Source organism: Stegodyphus dumicola, chromosome X2 (assembly GCF_044657685.1).
Source record: "Stegodyphus dumicola isolate Sdum_Otavi_A_Nest chromosome X2, ASM4465768v1".
Taxonomy (NCBI): Eukaryota; Metazoa; Arthropoda; class Arachnida; order Araneae; family Eresidae; genus Stegodyphus; species Stegodyphus dumicola.
Genome location: NC_140781.1, coordinates 178,295,202 through 178,314,381, shown reverse-complemented (window position 1 = coordinate 178,314,381; position 19,180 = coordinate 178,295,202). Strand labels below are relative to the sequence as shown.

The window sequence follows — 19,180 nt, the reverse complement described above, 5'->3', positions numbered from 1 at the left end:
TTATTTATCACTAGAGAAAATGATATTGGAATTACAAATTACAATTATTAATTAAATAATGTAAAAGAAGGGAACTGAAGCTTGTTATTTTATTCTAAGAAATTTCCATAGAGAACAAAAAATAAATTCTTATTTTTATTCTTTTACACATTGCAATAAATTACAAAATTCCAAACAGTTAAAGTTTTATCGCTTTATACGCAGACAATATCATGGTTATCAATTCAGTCGCACTGAATTACAAATCCTCCTTTCGCAGTGAACCAATCCAAATCAATCCTGTATGGAATTTTAAATGTTACCATTAAAAGCTTCGATGGGTAAAAATTTGTCATCCAACGCATCTGAGAAAAGTCAGAGCCCGAAGGAGGCTATGGTTTGGCGACGAGAATTCTCATTTGGCGCCACAGCTGGAGTTGGCGAGTTATCCTTTTCCCCTGTTACCGCTTTTTCGCAGTGCACGGCAGTCGGACTTAGAGATTGTCGTGTGTAGCTCATGACGAGAATGCATGGTTAGTATGTGTGCTCTTCTGAATCTCACTCTGTTTCTTTTCTGCTTTGCATAAATTAATAACTTTGTGTAGCAGGTCACTTTCACGTATTTTCAGATGAAATAGTTTATGCATTCATTGTGATGCTTCATTTTGACGAATATCTCTTAGCGTATATAAACGTTTGCGAGATAAAGCACGTGTTATTTATTGGATTTGTACGTATAGGAAATGACTTAGAACGGTACTTTGACAATCGGTGAACCTTCACGTAGAACTTGTTTTTGAATATTGCTTTTTATCTAAGCAAATACTTCAGTGATAATCATATGGCATTATCTCTAATGTTCAGGTAAGTGTTTATTTTTCTTTCTAAAATGCTTTGTTTACATCCTGCATGACTAATTTTTTAAAGTTTTTTATTTATGTATTTTGTACTACTGTCATTTTTATCAAATTAAATATCTTTTCTGCACTCTAAAACATTTATTCGTTACTTGTCGCCACTCGTATTTAAAATACATTTGCTCAATATCCATGTTGCGGTGGGGAAAAAAAAAAAAAAAAGAAAGCCGTCACTTCCTATTTGATCCATACAGCGGGGCTAGGGTATGAAACATATGTTGCGCTTGCAAAGTGCACTGTTCTTTTTCTCAGCCGGCAAAGGCACCGACCGGATCGTCTGGGTATCTAGCAGCAGCTGATTCTGGACTGATGGAAAGCCATATGGCCTTCTGGGATAAGTGTACGATTGATCGCATGTTATTTGGTTCCTGTCACATCGGGAACTGATACTATTATTCTTACTACTTTGCTACATTTTATGCTCGCGCATTTCTTCTGAAAAGTGAACCCACGTGGAGGGAATTTTGGTTAGTCGTAAAAACTTTTTTAAAACCACTGCATATAGTCCAGAAGTTTGAATTCTGTGACTCTTTATATTTGTTTAATGTTATAAATTATATTTTTTCGGAGTTGGAAGATGCACTGGAGCGGATCAAGATAACGTTGTTAGCGGCAGCAGACAGATCCGAGATCTATATTTTTGTTACTAGTCAGAGGGATGCTGTCCGGAAATAATCGATCCATATAAGTGGGTGAATGAGGATATAGATAAAATGCATTATATATATTTTGTCAAACCGTTATTTCCTGCTCAAAACTAATTTTTTGTCTTGTTTTATTATGAAGACGCTGGTTAATAATTAATGTATATCTTGATACTGAGTGATAGTTTCTTCTAAGTTTTTGTGCCCATTGCTGGAAAATAGCGCATTTCGTTTAAGCGGGCTGAATTTAAAAAAAAAAAAAAAAAAAAAAATTGCTGAAACTCTAAAAAAAAAAGGGTCCGAGAAGTTGTTCATGAAACAAATCATTGCTAGAATTGTTGTAGTAGTTTTAAACTGTCTTAAATTTCCGTAATGGGATACATGAAGTGTTATTTGAAAGATTTTCATTCTTTTATACTTAACTTTTTAGTTAATTAGAAAACTCCCAATCGTGTGGAATCATTGAATCCTACTAATACCAGGTTCTGAACTCAAAGTAATATGAATGGCAAATCCACATCATAGTAATTTTTACGTTTAATGTAATCAGTTTGAAAGTATGGAAATCAGAATTTTCGTCCTAAATTTTAGGTGTTACAAAACATGCAGTATTCTTAATCAAAAAATGAAACTTGCTAATAAAAGGATATTATATGTGTGCATTAGGTGGGAAATGTTAATGTGCATGCAGCAGATAAATTTATTTTAATGCTGTGCTTTTGCATTGCGGTATATTTTAACAGCTTGCAAAAATAGCTGCGTATTTGAAGGCTGGAAAAATTTAAAGAATTTTTTTTAACATGAAAGCTGAAATAGTTAATAAATATTGTTGGTCTAAGTCAGGAGTTTTATAGCGAAGCTTTCGATTTCAATGAATTTCAGTTAATTAATTCAACCTTTCGATTTTGTTATACAGGATATTGATGGGAAACGAAATAATCTCACAGCCGACGTTCCATTTAAAGTGCAGGCGTACACGAGATCGAACAGATTTCAATGAAACTGTATACGTGCTCTTACTTGCAACGCGCCTAGCCGAATACAGAACATCTATATATCAAACTCTGAGGATTATCCGATAACGTCTTTTAATTTTGAGCAACCGTGCAAAGCATAAAATAAAAATAGTTTTAAGTGCATTGTATTTGAATGAATACAAAGCTGTACAGAAAAGTTTAACCTTACATATGATACGTTATATTTCCACATGCATTTCTTTACCACATAGCTCAGTTAACTACATCGCGCAGGTGCATTTTTTAAGCGCGCAGCTGTGGGAAAAAAAAATGACCCGGAACCCCTGGACACAACACGGATCATAATATGCCCTCCCGCTTCATTTTCATGTTGAATATTTCTTCTTTTACATTAAGAAAGCACAGCATTTCAAATAAAATAATTTTTTACTTAAAACGAAGCACTTGGGCCCATACTTCAGTAGCGCGTAAAAGTTTAACTGTATCATTTATTTTAAAATAAGTAGAAAAATAAAAAAAATCAATCGAAAGTGGTTAAAGCGTACTATAAATATAAGTAAATAATTGCCACTTCAGGATAAGTTCGATAGGAAATAAATAAATAAGGGTAGTGGAAATTAATACGGAATATTTGCCAGTTAATCTAGTCAACACGGAAGAATGCAACAAGGCAGTTTAAACGTTTAAATTTGTATCTAATGTCTGAAAAAATAGTTAAAGGGAAAACTATCAAAATAAAAAAATGGTTAAAGTTATCTTTAGTAGTATAATGGTATAAAATTAGTAGTAACGATTACTAACGCCAGAGTTCTGAATAGTTTACGCTGAGTTCTGTTTCTGGCAGTTGATGCTGCGGATAGTTTTTCCCGTGTGAAACGACTAACCACCTCCCATTAGAAGCCATCCTAAAAGGGAATCAGTCAGGATGGGTGGATCAGGCTTCTGAACATTGGTAGTTCGAGCTATGAACACTGAGTGTTTTCACAGTTATCCATGTGTAAACGTGCAAACGAGTCAGTTTCCCCTTGGAGAATTCTCTACGAAGCCATCCTTTCCTTTCCAAATAGCCAAGGTTCTTTGGCATAATCTGTTAATTTTATATCCATCATCCTGGTAGATCTTTCTCCTCCCCGTAAAAAGAGAGCCGTAGGTTTATTAAACAAACCAATTCACTAACGAACCAAGCATGTCTGAGAAAATAAATCGAATTAATTTTCATTTATTTTGAATATAATTCGCCAAAAATTTTAGCAGTTTTGATATTTCGGTACTTTTCCGTTTCGCCGGCGCAAATCTCGCCAAACAGACTTTATTGGCGACAACACACAGTATACACATAAAAAATGTTAACAAAGGCTAGTTCTAAGAATTTTTTATTTTGAAGGCATAAACATTTTAATATCGTTTAAAATTTTGTAGAAAGCCAATAAATTTGTAAGACATTAATTTAAGAATTTACTATGCTTTCATGGTTCAACATCCTGATTCGCCGGTTCGTATCACGTGACCCCAAGTGATTTCACGTAAACTACGCTACAAAAATTCAATTCTATCAGTAATTATTAATTTCAAATTAAATTTTAATTTGGAATACAAGTTTAAATGCAATAATTATTTCAATTTGTACGAAAAGCTTACTCAGAAATTATGCAAAACCGCAGTGCTTTACTTCTCTAGTGCATTCTCATTAGAATTGATGAGTTTAATCCTTGACTTTACCTTTTCTACATTTTTGCCTTCGGATGAACGGTGTGATTGCATCCTAATTGACTTAATTACAGCGAATGGCCTTAGGGCAAAAAAATTGAACAATCTGGATAAGAATTCTATGCAATTGTATGCCAGTATTGAAAGAAACAATGAATCTGATAAGAAATGGCTGCTACTTGTTTTGAAAATGAGGCGTAAAAGGTTACCAGCGAGGATATTCCGTTTGGCATCAGTTGTACCATTATTGGCGACGTTATCGCCTGCGCCGGCAAAACGGAAAAGTACCGATATTTCTTTAACTTATTATAATAATTTTACAATTATCAAATCTTTTTACACAATGTATCTGAAAATAAATATAAGACAAACAGACAAAGAAAAAAACGAAAACGTTTCCATGCATTCTTTTTAAAATATAAACGTTCATTTTTCTTGCTTTGCACGCGACGCTGTCATTTTGTCAGTTACTTATTTAAAATTTTCACATCGTTCTATGTCTTAAAATTAGAAATTAAAGTTGATGACCTAAAACTGCAATAGTATATTACAGTACAAGTGAAAAAATTGACAGTTTCACTCACGCGTGTGTCGGATTTGCGCAATGCTTATGGGGGCCCCACAAAATTTTTGTAAATATTATGGGATCCTCAGGGTCGCGAAAAAATCAGTGATAAAAAGGGGTCGCGTCTGAAAACAGCATAAGAAACCCTGTACTAGAGAATGAAAAACACAGAAATGGAGAAGTCAAAGAAAAGCTACAATCTCAAGATAAAGGAAATCCAAGGGAAAGTAGGAACTGAAATATATAACCGAGAGCTACTGTGGTAATACAAATAATTTACGTTTGCTAATGGTAACTAAAATATTTTCTATTCGGTTGTACTATCCTGCTGTAATAGATTTAAAAAAAAATATCCTTACGTGACTTTAATATTAAACTCAAAAATTTTGATTACAAGTACACTAATGTTCACACTGTTTTCTTGTTACTTGACACGATATTTAATTAATTTACTACTCTGAAGCTTGCATCAATTCCCAGCATAGAGGTAGCAAGTTACCTCCATGATTCCCAGTATTTTTCCTTTCACTTTTCCCTCTATACTAATTTCTCGGTATACGAAGCACCAACAATTGCGTATATTGCCCTGGTTCTTTGTCTAGCAACGGGGGGGGAGGTCCTAGACAAGGAGGTTTTGAACCTCTCCTGACCCCGAGCAATAGACATCCGATATGAGAGTCATTGAAGTGACAACTGATCTTTTATAACCCCTAATGTGTCTAGAAACGCACAGAGGTCAGTCAGGTTCTAACATTGCTTTTCTAGGGTTCTCCTGTTTCTATTGTTTTGATTCCGCAGAAGGAGCGAGAGTGAAATTTCGCTCTTTTCCTGTTATTCAAATTGAGATTTTTATGTTCAGTTTTTACCGCCTTTCTCAATACGCACCAAAAAGTTACAAAATATCCAATGTAATATAACAGTGTAATGACCTAAAATGATTCACAGGAAAAACATTAAAAACCTTGTTTATATTTTTAACTAAAACTTCACAATGTTATTTTGCTTTTATTATTGGCAAGATACTCGTCTATAGGTCTTAGGCATTTCTTAATCGATTTTTATTTAGAAAATTTCCTTTGATAACTAATAACACTTATTGCAATTTCAAGAAAAATTCGCACTATTATTACAAAATTTCTGAAGCGTGTACTTTAGAAGAAATTGACAAAGTTGAAAAGGATTTATTTCCATGTTTCTCTTCTTCTTTTAGAGTAACTGAAATAAGATTCTATAATGAGAAAGTCTTCCTTATCAATATCATCCTGATCATAATTTGTTAGATAATTGTGTTTTTCACTTGCAAATTTCAAATAGAAGCATTGCAAGAATATGAAGCTGTTGAAATCTCGTTGCGACTTTCTTCTAATGTTCTGTCGAGTGTAAAAATAATTTTTCTCATCAATTCGGTTTTATAACTGTCACCACGCGATTCTTCAGTTATCGTCAGCTTATTCTTTTTGTTCCTTCGAGCCATGACTAACCCCTTTTAAATTGTCTCACTTGAAAAATATTAACTTTCCCAAAAAGTTGTTCTGATCCCTTCCCGTAGACACGCTACTAATTTAATTGAGAGGTGAAAGTTTTTATTTCTGTATTCTTAGCGATCAGATAAATTCTTATAAATATGTTCGCGATTTGGCGAATCATCAGCATTTTCGAATCGGGAGCCGTGACCTTGGCCAAGCTAACACCGTCTTTCATTGTAGTTGTCCATCCTATCCGAGCTTCTCTCCTTCCTATCTACGTCATCTGTTACTAGTAAAACATTGCGTTGAAATTTCTGTTACTGAGGTTTTCGTCGAAATTTTAGCTAATATGAAAACATAAACCGTATTACAAACTACAGATTAAATGCATTAGATATTTAACTCTGTATTTTGATGAGTATTATTTATTTCTTGATGCCAGTACATTAAAATTACTAGAATTTAAATTGCATTAAGTGCTCTGCTTCTGCTGTCCTCTTTGAAAAAGTGCTGGTAAGAACATGCCGTTCTCCGTCCTATGTGTGTCCTCCCCGTCCTAAGAGCCAGTTTCCCTAGGAAAGTTTTCAACGAAGGCATCTCTTTCTTCAGGGAGACAGCTTTTGTGTACTTTGTTGTTGTATTCGAATATCTAACCTAACCCACTCCGTGATTTGCTAAACCCTTTACTGGACGAGTGTTTAGAAATGGTTGAATAATGCCAATTTATTTTAAAAACCAAAATTCGATTTTAAACTGAAATGAATTGGTTGCCTGGACTTTTCTTAGCTTCTCACTATGTATTATCCGTATTCTTTTAAATAAATAGTATATTGAAAAACACGCATTTTTATGATATGTCTTTCTCATAGTTTCTTGTGTAATTTAATAGATAACTTAGTGCTCTCGACAATCGTTTCTATTTGACTATTTCTTTTTAACTAGGGGGCTCACTAGCGGCCGAGCGCTAAAGTCGCTGAACACTGGTAGTTCGGTCCGAGGTTCGAATCCCGCGAACGGGCTGGCTGCATGGGTGTTTTCGTGGTTTTTCCCATGTGTAACGTGTATACGAACCAGTTTCCCTTAGAAAGTCCTCCACGAAGGCATCCCTCAGGCAGATAGCCCTCGAGGCTTTGCCGTAATTAAATAACCTAACCTTTTTTAAACTAGGCTTTGATTTTTGGATTATGGCAAAGCATATTAGGGCTATCTGTCTAAGAGAGAGGGCCTTCGTGGAATATGTTTTAAAGGAAATTGCCCATATTCATGTTGCAAGATGAAAATGCTTACTCATCCAATCCAGAATTCGAGTCTAACTACCAGTGTTCTCTGCGGCCTCATACACTCGGTCTCCCGTAGATCCTTTTCATTAAGGACTGGATACTGTAAAACTTTTAATTACGCTGATTTTTTAAAGTTTACTGTTATGAATACGATTGGTGGTAGACGAAGATGTCAAAAAGTATAGTTTAGGGTACCCCTTGGCGAAACTTGGCGATTTTTGGCGGTACATGGATACCGATTTTGTGCAGTTCTTTGACTCGTTATTTTGGCTTCAAAATAACAATTGAACAAACTCGGTATCCATGTTACACATCGACTTATTTTCACTTAAAAAAAAAAAAAAAAACCGAATTGCACAAAAATGGCATTGCGCACTCCTTTGACTTTATCCATGTACACGTCGACCTATTTTCACTTAAAAAAAAATCTCAGAATTGCACAAACTTGTATTGCGCACTCCCTTTACTTTGTCCATGTACACATCGATATATTTTCACTTGAAAAGTCAAAGAGTACCAAAGTCTACAATATAGGCAAACAAAAAATACATAATCTCAATAAAATACATTTTAAACCGAACAATAAAATAACATAAAAAAGGAAAAACATGTTATACATTTAAGCACTACCAAAAGCAAATATTCACTGTCCATGATTTTCGAGTTCGCTTCGTACACCCAGAGCCACGTAAAAATAAAAATATCAATCATACTTAAATTACTTTTTTCAAACCAGGTACTCTCTCTGATCGAACGCTTCACATGGTGACCATCTGAACCTTTCTTCCTACAAACCCATTCAAATCCATCTAAACGGTTTTAACACACACCACAAAAACGCTTCCAAAACATCTTATGATTCAAAATTTCCCAGACTCATGCACCCGATTACGTCACAATAGGGTTTCCATAACATTCAACTACTCAGGCTACCATAAATGAAACAACAATTTGGCAATAAATCAAACAACTTCGCCATAATACAAGGGGTACCTTAAAGTCTACTCTACCCGACGACGAAAATGGAAAAGAAGATTATTTATATGCACTTCCGAGGGGGTGTATTAGTCCATTAAACATTCAGAATTAGCATCACAATTTAGTTGGCCTAGACATTACTTATGCTGTGGTAAGATACTGTAATACAGTTGCATCGCTGTCCGTAGACCAAGTGGTTAAAGCCGAGAAACACAGGCAGTTCATTCCGGACTCTTGTGCTGGTAATATGAAATTTACTTGATTCTGCTTATGTGTAATGCAAATAAGGACCAATTTCCTTTGTAAAGTCCTGCACGAAATCATCTCTTTTCTTAAATAAATAGCCATAAATATGCTTTATTCGCTGCTTACATCAAGCTGCATATGCCCTCACCGCATGCAAAGCATTAAAAGTAAATATAATGCGAGTGGACTAAGAATGCATTTTCAAATATAGGAACTGGATAGGATCAAAGCGATCTGAATGTCTACAAAATCGCCCCACCGTTATGCATACCGATATTTGCTATGCAAGTGAGGGAATTTTATTTTTCAGATTATTTTATATTATTTCGACGAAGATTATGCAGTTAAAAATATATATTTGTACTAAGAATGCGAAATAATACGAATAAAATACGAAGCGCTTTACTGATACAGCGGTTCGTATTTTATTCGTATTATTTCGCATTGATTGATAAAATTAAGCAATAGAACCTCTCCACCCTACAAACGCATTTTTTTTAAAACTAATGTAAGACAATGCGAATGATTCTATATAAACAGTGTTATTAATTAAGCTAAGAAAGAGGAAAGATTGTTTCACTTTTCCCCCAAGGGAAAAAAAATTACACACCTTTCTTCCGAAACCAGAATTACACTAAAAAACTAAGGGTAAGTAACCGTTAAGCTGCAGATTTTAAGACTGAAATTCTTTGCGTGGAAAAAGATTTAACATAGTATTACAACATTTATTTCCTCTACTGAGTGGCGTAGTAGTGGTTATTATCATGCTTTTCGAAAAAATTGGTGTAGACTATAAATTCTTAACAAATGGAACAAATATTGGAGATTTAAAAAATACACCACTCAATTAAGTTCGCGTGTTTCGTCATAATGATTAACCATTCCGTTCTCATGATCGAGAGGTTCTTGGAGACGATAAGCTACTTGTTTTACAGACATTGGAGAGTTACAAACACCACCAAGCAAATTCAGTTAGCTAGTTGTTGAATGCCTCGATGAATGCTTACTCCAGATTGTCGCCATCTGAAATACCATAGGCTTAGACGTTATCCTTAAATTAACCGCAAGCGCAAAAGTCTGCTGGGGGAGTCGCAGAGGAGTGGGCTTGCATCTTCTAATCCATTCATGTAAAAGGCTCTGGCCACTTACGAACACATGGTACCGTCCGGTTGCCACCGCATATTCTGAAAATAATCTTAAACATGGATATTGGGATACATACACTTTTCCAGACAGATCCAAGTAACTTCTATTGTCATGATTCCATCGGGAAAACGGGCCATCACTCTGGAACATGAAATTCCATCCCAAACCTGCCGACCGGTAAAGTCGCTGAATACTGTTAGTTTGATCCAGAGAACGGGCTGGCTGCATTGTTCATTTTCGTGTTTTTTCCATGTGTAACGTATATGTGAATCAGTTTACCCTAGAAAATGGCCTCCTTGAAGATATCCTTCCCCTTAGGTAAACAGCCTTCGAGTGCTTTGCCATATTCAAATAAGCCAAGCCATCCCGGACTATTACATGTGGACTAATGTAATCCACCTCAGTTGTTTGTTCCACGTTAGGTTATTTGAATTTCACAAAGCCACGAGGGCTGTCTGCCTGGATAGAGAAGAGGGATACCTTCGTGGAAGACTTTCTAAGGGAAACTGTCTCGTATTCACGTTGCACATGGTGAAAACCAACCATGCAGCCAGCCTGTTCGTCTGGGATTGAACCCAAGCCAAGTCGAACTACCAGTATTTAGAGGTTTTAACCACTCTGTCACTGGTGGGGCCGTTGTTTGTCCCAAATTTTCAATCTGCAATCGTTGCAGTTTGCGTCTATTGATGCTTCTAGGCGCACGAAACATTGTTTTGTTGGTCTGCAGTACTTGTCTTGTCGAATCACTGTTTATCAATACACTTGTTTGTAAATCGAAAGCGTTTGTTCAGAATATACATTTTATATTACATTTCAAACTGTGTTCATTCCAACATCTTTCCTTATTATAATAAATGGTAAATAATCAAAACGCTTTCGTGGAGAACGTTTTAAGGCAAACTGGCTCGTATTCATGGCCCATACACATGAGTAAATTATGCCCATACAGCCAGCCGTTCACCTGGGTTGGTATCCAAGTCGAACTACCAGCTCAGCGATCTTGGCCACTAATGGGGCCTGGTATTTTTAGAATAATGATATTTAAAAAAACATTATACATTATGCAATAACTAATGACAAGTACATGGTAAAAGCAAGGCTTCGGATGGAATTCCGAGGGAGAACACCCCGTAATGCGATCCGAGATTCTCCCACCCTTCATTCCTCTACTACCAACTTCTCGAGAAGATTTAAGTTCGCCGTGTTGTTGTGTGCCTCCTTGCCGCACACTTTTACAAACATCCATGCCTCCTCCGAGATTCGAACCTGGGCCTCTTCGGTATGGCAGAAAGACACAGGTAGAAATGGGCGGGACACCAGACTTTAACCACTGGCCGTGCAGGTGTAATCCCGCCGCACTAACTGGGCAATTATGGCCCAGTCCGACGGTCTCCCATACCCCTTTCCTTACTACAACCTCTCGAGAGGCCTTCGGCTCGCTGTGTATTTTGAGTGCCTCCTTGCCGCATAGACACTATCCCCGTGATTCGAACTCGGTCTCATTGGTATTGCAGTCAGCTTCAGTAACCACTATATTGGTTGCACTAATGACTAATGGCAGAACGAAAAGGCAGTTGTCAACAAAAAGTGTGTTACTCCGTTTTCAGAAATAACAATAAACTACTTATCTCTCGAACATTTTCGGACAGTCTGCATGTGTACATGCATCTGAAATAATTTGATAGCTTCTTTAAGCATGTTTAATTTGTTATTATTTAATCAATAGTTTTATATTATAATCAATATTGCATTCTTTTGTGTATCAATCAAAGAAAAAATTACAAAACACGTACATAAGCACAAATTAAATTTTACTCTGGAATCGGAGGGACAGCAATTCGGCTGGCTAAAATTGTGCTGATTTCCTGAAATTAAGAGAATTAAAAAAATTCGCGATATCGCGCCTAAAAGTAGTTCTTTTTATGTCATAGCGTTTTCGCATAAAATTATGTAGAATTGATATTGTGACACCAGGGTACCTTTGCAACTAGCAGCACGAAACGTCAACGTGTGTAAGATTCGAATTCGAGGTTAAATATAAAGCATGCGTATCCACGTGGACTGATACACGGCTGCGGTACGCCGCACGCATAAGTTGACTATTGTCGTCTATATAGTACTTGGAAATACGCCAAAAACACGGCAGTTCTTATTGCATGTTGAAATATGTTATTCGAATATAACAAAGCACGCAAGAGTTATCTGCTTAAGGGAAGTGTATAATAGACAGTACTGGTGCGGCGTAGCTAACAAAGTTCTAAAATAAATCTAAACGTCACATCTAAATTTCTACAGGTGTGGTTCAGTGGTATTTCTATCTAAACCAACATTCAGTCTAGTTTAAAAGAGAATTTATTATAATACGTTGCCTTCGGGGAGGGATTTCGAAGGAACTTTAGCTCGTTTTCGCGTTACGCAGGGGGAATCCCACGAAAACCAACCATGCAGCCAACTCTTTCGCCTGACGTCGAACCGAGGTTCGCCAGCAAGAAGTCTGCGATCGTAACTACTCGGCCGGAAAAAATACCGATTCTTATATAACAGAAGCGAGACATGTAATTGATATATCGGTAATAGTGAAAGTTAGAGCTTTTTATCCAATAACTCATTGCTAATAGAGGTCGTTATTGCCGAATACACCGACAGACAAAATTATAATTAGCGTGGAACATGGTTAAGCTTGTATTGCTATCAGAGATGGCGTTAACGCGTTCTTGATAACTTTGATTAGAAAACTTTCTTTCCCTACAAAACTTTTGTCATTAAACATATAATGCTATAATTAAAGTTGTTTTCGAATTTGATGCAAGTTAAAACAATTTTTGCTCATCGCACATTTTTATTTATGGAAATTTATGTAAATAACAGACTGATTATCGTTTAAAGCAATAATTATATTACATGTGACATTTGTGATTTAGGTGAAGATGTTCTGTGAAATTCAAATTATAAAGTGTGATTGATATAAGATCAGTATGAGCTAAATAAGAGTGTTCTATTTAAATTTTAACTTAACAGGTTCAGAGAAGTTTAAGTATGTTTAATACGGTTTAAAAGAGATATCCGTTTCATCTTGTTTAATTTCATCTCATCTGTACATGCTTCAAGTTCAGCTGGAGTTTTGACTCTTAATGAGGTGTGAGTGGCCCACCAGCGGCCGAGAGGTAAAAGCCGCTGAACACTGGTAGTTCGGTTCGGGGCTGTAGTCCCGATGAACGGGCTGCCTGCAGAGGCGTTCCCCATGTGTAAAGTGTATAGGCTCCAATTTCCCTTAGACCTCCTTTGAGCATCCCTCCCTTTCCGTGTAGTGCCTAACGGCGAATGACGTAATAATAAAATTAGGCGTAATTTTAAAAAGATTAGAATTATAAAAAAAATACGTGACATTAATGTACAAATGCACTTTGAGAGATTGTTTAATTGTTATTATTTTGCCGTAGCTGTATTTACTAGTTTAATTAATTTCATCTGGTAATTACGTTTCTAATGCAGAATTTTTTAAATAGAGAAATATTAACAATCATTGATGCTCAGTAGATTTTTTTGATTCTCTTTCCCTGCTCAACAAACTGCTATAAACTTTTTACTGTGAAATTATCCTGTCATTTTCAGATGCGATCTGACAAGGAATTCGCCGGAATTTCAATTTCGAAGTATTTTTGCATTAAAATGTGAAAAAAATATGTCTTAAATAAATCTGAGCGTAAAACAATAAGATATTTGATGTTATAGAGAATAGTGATTTTTCAACAGTGCTACCTGGACTTTTGAGGGTCTGTGAATTAATAGTTGGGTTAATGGTGATTTTTTAAACTAAAATTTCATGTGTTGTTCAGTTTCATAATAGAAAACAAATTGCGAAAATGCCGTGTACAGCTTAATATGTATAGCGGTCCAGGAAAATGTTTATCTGAAAAGAGGCTTTGAGCTGCTTAAGAATCGTTGATATATAGATTATAAAAAACTCGCTTATTTCATAATTTGCTTTCTGTACTGATTGTGGCTGGTTTTGTCAAATTTATTTCGCTTTTTGAAACACTTTTTCAGGTAACAGTGAATGCATATCGAAAGGAAATGATCTTATATGATAAGCTTTTATTTTTCCCAGATCGATAATAAAAGTCTATTTGTTCCTTGGTAAACAATACCTGAAGAACGATAGACTATTCTTTTCGCATCATATCGCAAAGTAAAGGACTGTATTTCCCATTTTGTGCCGTTAATGCACAGGTATAAATTATTTAAAAATTATCATTGGTTGCAGTTATTCTGATAAATACAATTTAATATACAGTTAGTGACAAAAGTCTGCGCACAGACTAAATTTTAAATTACAAAAACACTTAAAGCGTAAAAAAATTTATTTTAATCATTGCATTTTTTTTTCTTCTATTAGCTAAAATTGTAAGCTTAAATAAAAAGTAAATAATATCAGTGTAATACTTTTTACATTTTTTCAAAAATATATTTTGTCAAAAAAAAAAACTCAGAAATTCCCTCCATTAAGTCTGCGTACACTTTAAAAAAAAAGCAAAATATAAGTTTTTTACATTACTTCAATACTTTGTAGGATATCCTTTATTCTTCAGAACAGCTTGCAGACGTCTGGGCATTGACTGAACTAGTTTTTCAGTGTCATCCGACGTAATATTGTCTTTTCGAATTCGTTTCTCCAATTTTGCTCACAAATGTTCGATTGGATTGAGGTCTGGTGACTGTGGAAGAGTACGCAACTGTCTTGGAGTGTGATAGAGGAGATATTCCTTCACAATTTTAGCTGTATGTTTCGGGTCGTTGTCTTGTTGGAAAATAAAGGTATTAGAAAGGTTTAAATTTCGGGCACTGTCTCGTAGATTTTTCTTCAGAATATCCAGATAAACATACTTATCCATGATTTTATCAATAATGTGAAAATTTACAACTCCTTTCGACGACATACACCCCCCATACCATCACACCGCCAACTCCATGTTTGACAGTTGGATTTAAATTTCTCAGATTCAGTTCTGTTCCTGGTTTTCTCCATACAATAGGGTGGCCCTCAACTTTAAATATTGTAAATTTACTTTCATCTGACCAAATTACATTGTTCCAAAAGTCCTGCGAAGAGTTTAAATATGTTTTGGCGAAAGCAATTCTTTTCGTTCTATTTGTCTCGGAAATGTATGGCTTAGACCTAGGTTTGCGTCCATGATAATCGGACTTTCGCAGCACTTTTCGTACAGTTTCAGAAGAAATTTCCTTGTTGCTAGTTAAAAAAAAGTCTTTTGCACTGCTTGTAGCAGAAAGTTTAGGATTCTGTTTAATTCGTAAAATAATTTTTCTTTCTTCTCTCTGCGTTAGCTTCTTCGGTCTCCCACATCTTGGTTTTACAGCAAGACTACCAGTGACAAGATAGTTTTGAATAACTCTTTGCACACTAGAAAATGGTTTTCCAATGGTTTTACCAATATAACGAAGAGTTTTACCTTCATCTCTCAATTTGATAATTAGTTGTCTCGTAACTAAAGGAATTTCTTTATTGGTTGTCATTTTCGTCAAAGAAAATAGGTGTATTTAATTATGGCAAAGCACACGAGGGCTATCTGCCTAAAGGGAGGGATGCCTTTCGTGGAGGACTTTCTAAGGGAAACTGGCTCGTATACACGTTACACATGGGGAAAACCACGAAAACGCCCATGCAGCCAGCCCGTTCGCGGGATTCGAACCTCAGACCGAACTACCAGTGTTCAGCGTCTTTACCGCTCGGCCGCTGGTGGGCTCCAAAGAAGAAAGAAAAAAAAAAAAAAGAAAAGAAAAGAAAATAGAAATAGCAACTTCCAATCAACGTAAAATTTGCGTAAAATTTGCTTCGGAAGTCAATGACCTTGAAAGTGTAACCTTCTTTGCATTCTCAAGTTTGAAGTTTTAAAAGTTAGATAAGAAATTCCCCGCCTCCTTCGCGTTGTACGCAAACTTTGATTTCTGGCCACTTATCTTTTAAAAATTAGTGTGCATAAATTATTAGATATGAAAATATTACAGTTAAATAATTTCAAAGTCCCTTATTGAAACTAAATATTTAAAAAATAAAACTTTAAGAAACTACCCTTTTCGCACCTTAAAATTTTGATTTGATATTACTTTTCTTGATGTACGCAGACTTTATTGACTAACTGTATATATGCGACTGAAATTATGTTAAGACGTACTGAAAATCAGCAACTTCTAAAAGAACAACTTAATCATCTAATATGCTTTACGCAAAAATTGGCACTTTCTGAATATGATATTTAGTAGAATTGGCGTGTTTTAAGCGGATTTTCAAGTGTACACATGACAACAGCTAACCAACGCATGCGTATTCCACACCGTATTTGTGTTTGAGTACACGTCGGTTTACAGGCTTTATATTTTTACTGTCATTTTGCTGAACAGCATTCATTGCCTGTAAAAATGTAACTATCGGACATGTAAATTTTTCACATAAAATTTCTTATAAAATGTTTATTTTTTTAACTATTATTTACGGAAAAAAAAAAAAAAAAAAAAAAAAAATGGCGAGCAGTAAAGATATTCAAAACAGTGTATTTTGCCAATTCACTAAGTTGCCAATAAGTTCACGAATTTTCATGAAGGTGCGGTTAATTAGAAAGTACCCCAAAATTTATCCTTGTACCGTCTTTTTCCGAAAATAAGACACTGTCTTACTTTCTTTTTTGGTCCAAAATACGCGCTAGGGCTTATTTTCGGGGGAGGGCAAAAATAAAAGTATATTTATATAGTTTTATTTAATATTTATTTTACACAGAATACAGAAATTTAAATTTATTCATTTACAGTCATGTCATCTTCTTCAGGAACATCGTCATAAATAAAATTCTGAATTATATTCTGATTTTCTTCTAAATCCATTTCCTGTTGAATCATTGGTCCGAATCTCTCATGTCTTGCGATATTAGCTATCGTTAAATGAATACTTCTTGTCTAAGTAGCCTGTTCGTAGTGCATTTGAAACATCACTATCAGTTATTTTGTCTCATGAATTTTTTACCCATCAATCACCCCTTTTGATTTTCGACTCATTCTGTGGGGGTTGGAACAAGGTCGCTGCGTCGTATGTGTCTCGGGGTTACGGTTCAGCCCAAATTTCACCCCGACGAGAGTTGCCGACGCTAACGGATGACGATGCCTTTCCTGTGAACGTATCTCTCTCGGGGCAAACGGTGAACTGGTTAAGACAAATTCCAAGAATTAATTTGAAACTAACTGTAGAGGTAAACAATTAATTTCTCGGAATATTTTGTTTCAAACATTTTTCTGAAATACGAGCATTAGGAAAGCTAAACATATTATTACTTATACTTAATAAATCAACAGCATTTTTTAACGAATCCTTTTTGTCACATTATTTTTACTAGGGATTATTTTCGGGGGATGTCTTATTTTACAAAATGTTCCGAAAATCACGATAGGGCTTATTTTCGGAGGATGTCTTATTTCCAGAAAAAGACGGTATAGGGGCCTTCTCACTTAAAAAGCTATTAACGTGCTATTTCCAACGTCGCCAAAGGCGTGTGCCGTGTCCGCTACAGCGAGGAAGTGCCTAAAAAAGATCTGACCTGCCACCTCCCGCCCAAAAAAGATAAAATAAAATACATTTATTTCCTAGGTCTTTCATGCTAAGATTTGATTTTATCAGTTCAGTACCAGCAACTCGGAACAAATCGTGGGAAATTTCTCAGTTGCATTTACCTTTCTTGGAAAACGTGTGAAAAGTTGATGGATTTAGTACAGTGTGCTGCTTTTAAATAAGGGAATATCTACTCAGTGTAAATAATCTCTTTTAAACATTTGTACTTCAGGTTTTACAAAAACAAAGTGTAAGTTTTCTTTGCATTTGTAAAACCTGAAGTAAAAAATTGTGGTCGCATTGTACAGCATATTCACGCTGAGAACTTTTGATTTAACCTCAGATTTCGAAATAGATTTTTTTTTTACATAACTTATTTCGTGCAATGGACCGTTCTCCTAACTTCGGAACTTTAATAGTTGTTTTATATTGATTTTTCATGTGCATTTTCTTTTTCCTCAATTTTCATTTCGTAGAACTTGTTTATAGCGAATCGCCTTAAATTTAGCTCTCTATTAGAGCCTGTAGGGGGGGGGGAATATTACATCAAATCAGCGATAATCGGATTAGCCGAGATATGGAAGCTTGTCATACTCCATGATACGCTGTGTAGTCCGATAGTACCGGTACTATATCTTCATTTAACATTTTTGTACTTTTCCAGAGAGAAATGTTTATGTTCTTAACGAAAATTTCTGAATGAATATCTTTTTTTTTTTTTTTTTTTTTTTTTTTTTTTTTTTTTTTTTTTGGTCCAGCTCGTGTAGTGTTTCTTTCTGAACTTTTGATAGGTTTATTGATATCTCTTCGTTATAGCCCCCAACCATATTTAGCGATTTTAGATTTTGCCGCAAGATCTAAGCTATAATTTCGCCAAGCTGGTGAAGCGCGAATGAAAAAATAACAACACAATATATAATGATAATCGTGTGTCGTTTCCTAAGAATATTTTTAAGAATCCTTATTATTTTATCGCATATGAATGTTAGTCAGCTGCAGCATTTTTACACACATTAAGCTACTTGTTACACCATTTCATGGACGTTATCATCTCCTCTGTCCAAGAATACGTTAATCTAATAGCAGTTACGAACGATATTCTGGAACCGCTGAACAAATTTTCAACGCGGAAACCCTTCTTCTTTTATAAGGTATAAGACCACGCAGCCAGATTTTGGCGAGATATCTCTGTTGATTGGCGATTCAGTCTCGGGGACCGCTATACCAAAGAAGTCTTGGTTTATTTCCTATCTTTGCGATTCTCTATCTCTTTTTTTCTAATGGCTTAATTTAAATAATTCTTGGATTAGCCTGGGCTCTAGTGTAGAATTGGGTGCCCCTTCGATTAGCGACAATTTTTTGTAAAATTTTGGCGATGAAATCTTATTTCTGGTTACTATGATAGTGTAACTTTGCTTTAGCCTCCTGATTTTTTTTAAATAAAAATAGATTGATGTGTACATGGACAAATTTAAACAGTGCGCAATGCCTAGTTTGTGGAATTCTGGGATTTTTTTTTAAGTGAAAACAGATCGATGTGTACATAGACACAGAGTTTATGCTATTCTTTGACTTTTTATTTTGGTTTTGTGTAGCGGCCATCTTGAAATTATGTCTTCCTGGCGCCGATCTTGGCGTCAAAAAAGAATCGCCAAAAAACAAG

At 35.4% G+C, this 19,180-nt stretch overlaps 1 protein-coding gene across 1 annotated transcript in view; it reads left to right on the top strand.

Annotated features, from left to right (window-relative positions):
* Nucleotides 1-451: 451 nt before the first annotated feature.
* LOC118203700 (rap1 GTPase-activating protein 1-like) overlaps nt 452-19,180 on the top strand; it is a 220,969-nt gene continuing 202,240 nt past the window's right edge. The window contains exon 1 of the mRNA XM_085809675.1: nt 452-843. Coding sequence (XP_085665801.1) covers nt 821-843 — 23 coding nt within the window. The 5' untranslated portion in view covers nt 452-820. The remainder of the gene's footprint in view (nt 844-19,180) is intronic.